Source organism: Cebus imitator, unplaced genomic scaffold (assembly GCF_001604975.1).
Source record: "Cebus imitator isolate Cc_AM_T3 unplaced genomic scaffold, Cebus_imitator-1.0 Scaffold13, whole genome shotgun sequence".
NCBI lineage: Eukaryota > Metazoa > Chordata > Mammalia > Primates > Cebidae > Cebus > Cebus imitator.
This window is the reverse complement of record NW_016107328.1, coordinates 10,444,799-10,453,596: the sequence shown is the minus strand read 5'-3', so window position 1 is coordinate 10,453,596 and position 8,798 is coordinate 10,444,799. Positions and strand designations below refer to the sequence as shown.

At 42.0% G+C, this 8,798-nt stretch overlaps 1 protein-coding gene across 1 annotated transcript in view; it reads right to left on the bottom strand.

Moving 5' to 3' along the window:
• FAM71D (family with sequence similarity 71 member D) overlaps positions 1 to 6,443 on the bottom strand; it is a 28,391-nt gene extending 21,948 nt beyond the window's left edge. Inside the window, exons 1-3 of the mRNA XM_017500692.2 lie at positions 6,267 to 6,443; positions 2,849 to 3,048; positions 1,018 to 1,570 (exon numbers count right to left, since the gene is read on the bottom strand). Of these exons, the coding sequence (XP_017356181.1) occupies positions 1,018 to 1,570; positions 2,849 to 3,048; positions 6,267 to 6,425 (912 nt within the window). The 5' untranslated portion in view covers positions 6,426 to 6,443. The remainder of the gene's footprint in view (positions 1 to 1,017; positions 1,571 to 2,848; positions 3,049 to 6,266) is intronic.
• Between the last annotated feature and the right edge of the window lie 2,355 nt (positions 6,444 to 8,798).

Sequence of the window (8,798 nt, the reverse complement as noted above, 5' to 3'; positions counted from 1 at the left end):
GCAGTGGCATGATCTCGGCTCACTGCAACCTCTGTCTCCAAAGCTCAAGCAATCCTCCTCCCTCAGCCTCCCTAGTAGCTGGGACTACAGGCACATACCACCATGCCTGGCTAATTTTTGTGTTTTTAGTAGAGATGGGGTTTCACCATGATTCCTAGGCTGGTCTCGAACTCCCAGACTCAAGCAATCCACCTGTCTTGGCCTCCCAAAGTGCCAGGATTGCAGGTGTGAGCCACTGCACTGGCATTTTTTCTATTGTGGACCTAGAGGAAGTTTTTCAGCAGTAGTCTTCAGATCTCTTTACCTATAATCCATCCTGCATTTGCTTAATCTTTTAAAAATACAGCTTTTTCATTCCCTTACACAGGAGACTTTGGTCACTAAGGTTTGCTCAAATAGTGAAGTTCTCACTTTTAAATTTGACTCTCAAGGCTTTTAAGCAACTTTCCAATCCTATATTCTACTATTCTCCACCTATATTATCCTCCAGCCCAACTGAACAAAACATTTTTGGACATGACTCTCTGGCCTTTTCTAAAGCCACTCAATTTGTTTTTTATTATCCTATTTCCATCCTTGTGTTTACCCATCAAAGTTCCATCCCATCCTTCAAGATCCTGAATATATATTTTTAAACTGGAAAATAACCCTTTCATTGTATTAATATCCTCATTTTAGAAGTGAGAAAACTGAGGCTCATGAATTCTGTGACTTGGGCAAAGTCACACTAGTAATATGTCGCAGGTTAAGTCTAACTTGGGTCTTCTGATTCTGATTCCAAAGTTATTTTCATTTCTGATACTGGGCTAAGATTGATGTTAAGGGTGGTCACTGCCTATTTCAGGAAACATCTTACAACTCCTTTACACAAGGATTCAGAGATCAAATTTCACTATTAAAATTAGGTTACAGTTCCATATCATCTTGATCATCAATGTCAGCTAACCAAGAAGTGTGATCTTGGTAATCACTCTAGTTCTTGATTATTAAGGCATGAAAGTCTTCGGTGACACGTACCTCCTCCTCTTGCTTGGCCCTGATTAAGTCATCGTTTTCAAACACGACTGTGACTCCTGAGCATTTTGTAACATCCAAGTTTTCTGTGACTTCTGTGGCTTCTGTGACTTCTGTGACTTCTGTGACAATTCTTACATCTGGGACCTCTGGGACCTCATTTTCTGGAAGATCTGTAACATCTGTGATGTCAGTGATGCCTGTGAATTCCGAGAAATCTATGCTGTCCCTGACACGTACAGGGCCTGTACCTGCGTACATGTATGGGGTCGCGATGGCTGTGAACGCTGTGATATCCATCACGTCCATGGAGCCTGTGATATCTGTGCTATTCGTAATTCCCGAGAGACTTGAAACCTCTGATACTTTGGAAACTTTGGCTTTCTCCTGATTCAAGAGGGAGATGAGGGCCACCCACTGAGAAAATAAGGTGTCCTGTTTGCATGCAGAGGCGCAGAGCTGTAAGTAGTAGGCTCGACCACTCACCAGCTTTACTTTCAGGCGCATGTTCTCAGCATCATGCACAGAAAGAGTCACAAACTGCAGAGGGAGAAACCTGCAAACAAGCACACATGTAACATCATCTGGAGACCTGATTGGAGGCCTATATATATAGTTTTTGTTTTTTTGGTTGTTTGTTTTGAGACAAGGTATCACTCTGTTACCTTGGAGTGCAGTGGTGGTGCGATCATGGCTCACTGCAGCCTCGACTTCCTGGGCCCAAGTGATTCTCCCACCTTATCCTCCTGAATAGCTGTGACAATAGGTATGCGCTACCACACCTGGCTAGTTTTTGTATTTCTTGTAGAGACAAGTTGTACAAGGTAGTTCTGTATTTTTTGTAGATACAAGGTTCACCATGTTGCCCAGGCTGGTCTTGAATGCCTGGGCTCAAGCAATATACCTGCCTTGGCTTCCCAAAGTGCTGGGATTACAGGTACGAGCCACTATGCCCAGCCTCTTTCTTATTTTTTATGGTAGTTTGAAGAATGAGACTCAAGACACCAGACTTGTCTCCCAGATAGGTCTGGGTAGGGGCTCCTGAGGACCATCTCATCTTAATCATATGACAAAGGCTCTGATGTATAAAAACATCAGAATGAACTGATGGCTCACGCCGGTAATCCTAGCACTTTGGGAGGTCAAGGCTGGTGGATCACCTGAGGTCAGAAGTTCAATACCAGCCTGACCAATATGGTGAAACGCTGTCTCTACTAAAAATACAAAAATTAGCCAAGTGTGGTGACGTGGGCCTGTAGTCACAGCTTCTTGGGAGGCTGAGACAGAAGAATTGCTTGAACTCAGGAGGTGGAGGTTGCAGTGAGCCCAGATCGTGCCACTGCACTCCAGCCTGGGGGTGACAGAGTGAGACTTCATCTCAAAAACAAAACAAAACAAATAAAACACATCAGAATGCCAACTATTTACCATTAGAAAGTGTCCATTTAAATTCATCCTTCAAAGTTGAGACTTAAAGTTAAGCAATTTGCTCAAGATCATAGAGTAAGTTAGTGGCTGAGACAAGACCAGAGTTAATTCTGTTGGAAGCTGGGATGCTGGGGAAGAGGAGGCATGTTCTAGAAAGGCAGTTTATTATGAGTCTTCAGTTCCTGTTAGTTAGGTTTAATTTTTTAAAAAATTAACTGCCTGTTTGACATGCTTTATCATACATGATTTCCCCCATCTTTAAGGATGCTCCTCTTTGTCATTTGCAGCAGGGAGTGTGAGTGAGATGCTCCTTTAGCACAATTGTCATCAGTGTTTCCATTTTCAGATCCACAAGGGTAACACACATTTTCTGAGAGATCTTTAACCTCCTCTCTTTATAACTCACCTAGTGAGCACCAGTTTCTCTGCAGGAGGAGATGTCAGGAGACTTTTAAACAGGGGTTCTGTATCTTTTTGAGCACCAGGTGTCAGATGTGCCAGTAGCATCACATTGGGGATCTTGTGGGTGGAGCTGGAAGAACAGATGCCTACAGTCACCCAGTTGGCTCGATTATGAAGGTAAATGGATTCACCTCTCCTGTTGACCTGAGTGCAGAAAACAGGAAAAGGTGTTATCTGATGAAATGTGTGGCTTTGACAACCTTGCTTGCCTGAGAAGTGTAAGAGAGGGCAGGAAATAAAGGAGAAATGAACCATGGTGTATCTATTCCTTCACTTGGTCATGCTAATTCTTGGAGGTACCGCAGGGAACAGGCACAGTCCCTGACCCGTGGGGGTCTACCAGGGCAAACATTAAACAATTTAAGTTTGTTACTAATTATTACTGTAAGAAGTTTTACCAAGTACAAGTTCAGGATGTTACAGGAACATGTAACACAGGATTGACTTAAAGTGGGGAGAAAGGCAGTGATGTTCAGGTAGCAGCTAGGTCTTAGAAGGTACAGACATTTACACATAAGTTTATTTAAAATGTTACTGACATAAAAGACAAGTAGCTCAAATGTACAAATAATATGCAATATTCTTTAGTCTTTAGTTTAAATTCCATAGAGCCAATTAATAAATTCCACAAACTCTTGCCAAACTCTTCTTATATTTATAACCTCAGAAATATAGACAATAGTAAAATGTAGTAAAAGATTAGGAATGAAGAGTTTTGAATATTTATTGCCCTTATTTTAGATATAATATAATTTTAAGTTTATAAAATTTAATTTTTAAGAAGATAATTTTTTTGTTTTGAGACAGTCTCATTCTGTCACCCAGGCTGGAGTACCGTGGCATGATCTCAGCTCACTACAACCTCTGCCTCCCAGGTTCAAGTGATTCTCTTGCCTCAGCCTCCTGAGTAGCTGGGATTACAGGCATGTACTACCTAGTCTGGATAATTTTTCTGTTTTTAGCAGAGATGGGGTTTCACCATGTTGGCTGTGCTGGTCTTGAACTCCTGACCTCAGGTGATCTGCCCGCCTCAGCCTCCCAAAGTGCTAAGATTACAGGAGTGAGCCACCGCACCTGGCCTATAATTTAATTTTTAATAATGGCTGTGTTTAAGAACTGACTTACACATTTCCTGAATACTTACCAGGCAACCAGTTCCAGCACACTCCTGGATATGGGGTCATGGAAGTCTCCCCTGAGAAAGAGACCTCTAGATGATATCTAAACCCTGTGGGCAATAAACTGGCTGGGTAGAGAGGAGAGGTTTCCAGGCAGAGGAACAGCATGTGTAAAAATCTCAAAATCCAAGAAACGTGGCCAAAATCTCTGCCACTTGGTAGAAGAAGAGACTGGAGAATGGGCAGGCAGGAAGGTGAAGGAAGGCAGAGAGGAGCTACACTGTAGTTTCTCCACTGTATGATAACTGGTTCAATTAAAAAATGCATCATTTGAAAGAAAGAGGTTGTAGCTCACACTGTCGATAACCTATCCCAAACTGTGCCCCTCTTCTTCCTGATTAACAGAATCTTGGTTTTGTCCACTATCATGGCTCAGGGATAATGACCTAGCTGAGGGATTAAATCCCGATTAACCTAAGTGGGTAGTGGTGGTCCTACTCTACCCCTTGCCAGTGACTGGTTTCAGCAGGGGCTGTGACCAGTGAGACATAGAGGGGCTCTCCTACAACCCTGAAAAACCTTTCTCAGAGCCACCAGGAGACAGAGACACCTGGATGAGATGAATGTCTTCTACTTCTGGTAGTTGTCCTGTTTGGATGTGGTGACCTGAGGGGAGCTAGCTTCAAGGTGATAGAGCAAAAAGAAAAAACCTGGGTCCTCTACTGGGAGTGAGCTTTTGCCCTGGGGTTCTTTCACTCTATTTGAGATAATTGCTTCCTTTTTTATTTTTTTAAAAGTATTTATTTGTTTGTTTGTTTGTTTTTACAAAGTCTCCTCTTAACCTCCAGGCTGGAGTGCAGCAGTCCCATCCTAGCTCACTGCAGCCTGGAGCTCCTGGGCTCAAGCAATCCTTCCTCCTCAGCCTCTCAAGTAGCTAGGAATATAGGTGTGCAGCACTGCACCTTGCTAATTAGAAAAAAATACGTTTAGAGATGGGGGGTCTCACTTGTTACCCAGCCCAGTCTTGAACTTCTGACCTCAAGCAATCCTCCCGCCTTGGCCTTCCAAAGTCCTGGGATTACAGGCATGAGCCACTGTATCCTAATTGTTTCTCTTTTTTCATTTAAACCTGTTCAGTCAGGAATCTTGATAACACGCTGCCAAACACATGTTAACCAGGGGTTGTGCATCTTGAAGGGTATGACTTATCAAATTATGATAGGGGCTACGTCTGACCTATTGACTGCTAACTACCACAATGTCGGAAAAGTACTATGTAATTTCATTAGAGTGCACAAAAGGTAACTAACTTGGAAAGGGCACAGGATGAAAGGTGAAGAAATAAAAACATTATTAGTAGTAAAGAAGTATGTAGAAGGTAAAGTACATCAAATCATGACTTGTCACACACATTCTAGGGACATCCTAAAATATTAGATGTTTTGGGAGGTGAAGAGCTCACACTAGTACTCAAGTATTGGTGCAGAGAATGTGTTTATGGAAGATGAAGTTTCCTTACTTTTTGAAGAGTCTGTTGTCCTCCCTTGTCACCCCTCTGTGAAATCAGCTGAGAGCTGCTCAAATGTGTTAAGAATTAGACATAATAGCTCAGTGTTTAGTGTTAGACTTTGATGCAGCATTTCTAGGAGCTTTAAAGGTATGACCCCTATCATTGAACTCATTTCACCATTTCTTTGTCTGAATATTTTAATGTTGACTGTTTACAGAAAGTTAGCATTGCTCCCAAATGCACAGAAATGTAGTTTCATTCATAATGTAGGTACCTTCTTATGAGAAGGAGGCTTTTCTTTCCAACACCATCTGACAATTATATTTTACCTTCAGAATTAAGAGTTAAGATTCATTGTAACCCCTAGTTGTGTCATAGATGTTCTTTAGAATGTCTTCTACACCTAAGAAAGAAGTTACCTGTGTGTTTCCCTGTGGCAGGAAATACCAAAAATGGCTTCATGTAATTTTGGGAAGACTATGATAGAATGACAATTATGGTAGAGTTAAGACAGAAGTCCTTCACAAGAGTTTATTGGGGACATTTGAAATGAATGTCCTTTAACATTATAATTATTTCAGGTTTTTAAAAGTTCCCAAACTGTTCTCTTTAGTAGTATCACACATTCCCTTGGCACATTTAAAACAATTTTCCTCCCATCCTTTTCAGTTTTCTTTGAGAAAATTAATTACTGAAGTTATTGGAACTTAACTCAGGTCTTGAATATGATTTACCTGGATAAAATTGCTCTCTAACATGGGAGGAGATACAAAAGGGGCATACTCTCCTCCATCCAACATATTTTGAAGATGTCCTGGATCATGGGAGTGTGGGGTGCAGACAGCATCTTGCTTATTGATCCTCATGGTAGGTTTGCTGGTGTTCTTCTTCATTGCACTTGCATATAAACAAAAACACTGAGGGAACAGAAATACAATTAATGGATACAGAGAGAATTTAATATCAGAATTAAATTGCTTCATTTATTTATTCAGCACACTTTATCAGTATCTGTGATATGCTTGACACTGCACCAGGCACTTGTATTAATACATATATCTAAACAGGACTGGTAAGAGCCGTGCCCTCCTGGGCTTACACTTTATAGGGAGACAGGTAGTAAGCAAGCCAAAAGAAACTCAAACAAGATGTTGGATGATAGGGACTCTCAAGACTCGAAAATAGATACATATAATAAAAAGTAACTGCGATCTGGGGCCAGAGACACTTATTAGAGTATTAAGGAAAGGGCTCTCTAGGAGGTCTGTCAATATATTCCCCCACAGACCATTATTTTCTATCTTCCAAATTAATGGTACTCTCTCCATCATGCAGGGTTCTCCAATCCCTTTTTGGAAGTAGGGTGTCAAAGCTGTACTAAACTGAGAACACTTTTCTAGACTATTCACCCATAACTGAGGCTTAGCTCTTAGTTGCATGCTCCTTATGAGACCAAGTCCATGGAAAAATTGTCTTTCACAAAACTGGTCCCTGCTGCCAAGAGGACCACTGCTATAGGCAGCATTTTCAGTATATTGAGTCCCCAGGAGAGAGAAAGAGGAAAATAAATCTTGGAAAGTAAAGCAAGTGGAAGAAGAAGGAACGGGGAAAGGAAGGAAAAGAGAAAAGGGGAGGAGATTGTGTGGCCTTGCAGCCAACATGGTTTGTCTATAAGAACCATCAAATCTCACCTCAACTCAGGCCAAGCCACAATCCTCTCTAGGAGATGAAGTTTTTAAACTCACTTCAGTTTGAGCTTCCTCCTTTTCATGATGAAATCTTTTGTAAAAGAAACAAAAATAGAAAATCAAATGTATACAGGCCGTACACAATGGCTCACACGTGTAATCCCAGCGCTTTGGGAAGTCAAGGCAAGCCCATCACTTGAGCCCAGGAGTTTGAGACCAGCCTAGGCAACATAGCAAGATCTTGTCTCTACAAAAAATACAGAAATTAGCTGGGTGTGTAGTGTGTGCCTGTAGTTCCAGCTACTTGGGAGGTTGATGTGGGAGGATTACCTGAGCCTGGGAGGTTGAGGTTACAGTGAGCTATGATCTTGCAACTGCACTCCAGCCTGGGCAACAGAGTGAGACCCTGTCTCAATAAAACAAAAAAAAAAGCACTAATTTGTATACATAAGAAACTAATTTCAATTCTAAACCTTACTGTTATTTCAAGTGTGAGGTCAATGCCTTAGAAAGAGTTAAAGTTCTTCTAAGTATACTGGGTAGGTGAAGCGGAGTCCAAGGGTGCTGTCTATGTCTGAGCTGAGCTGTTGTCCATGATCCTCACCATGGTCTTTTGGTGAGTGGAACTAGAAAGTCATGAGTCCATAGCTCATAATTGGCCTGAAACTGCCAAACAGTGAAATCCTGGGCTCCTATAGCCAATGAGGATATTTGATGATGTGGCAAAGGAAGCAGTACAGATTATATTACTGGGGTTGCATTTAATTGCTATTTAAAATGTGCTCCTGAATGATTACCTGAAAACCTTTTGTTGTCATCTTCTAGTAAGATTAAGAAAGCACCTGGCCAGGAGCGGTGGCTCATGCCTGTAATCTAGCACTTTGGGAGGCCAAGGTGGGCAGATCACTTGAGGTCAGGAGTTCTAGACCAGCCTGGCCAATATGGTGAAACCCCGTCTCTACTACAAATACAAAAATTAGCTGGATGTAGTGGTAGATGCCTGTAATCCCACCTACTTGGGAGACTGAGACAGGAGAAATGTTTGAACCTGGGAGGTGGAGATTGCAGTGAGTGGAGACTTTGCCATTGCACTCCAGCCTGGATAACAAGAGCAAAACTCTGTTTCAAAAAAAAAAAAAAAAAGAAAAAGAAAGCTCCTATATGAAACTTGTAGAATGTGTGTCAGACGCTTGGAAGAAGGTCCTAAAGACTAGAGTGGAGCCCTTTAAGAAATACACAGAGGATGATGGCACAGGAACAACAGCTGTGGGAAAATTCCAGTAAGAAAGCATTATTTAGGAGGCTGAGGTGGGCAGATCACCTGAGGTCAGGAGTTCGAGAACAGCCTGGCCAACACGGTGAAACCCTATCTCTACTAAAAAATACAAAACTTAGCCAGGCATGGTGGCATGCACCTATACTACCAGCTTCTCCTAAAAGCCTCTCTAGGAGATCTCTCAATATATGCCCACTTGGGAGGCTAAGGCAGGAGAATTACTTGAACCTGGAGGCAGAGATTGCAGTGAGCTGAGATAATGCCACTGCACTCCAGCCTGGGTGACCAAGCAAGACTCTGTC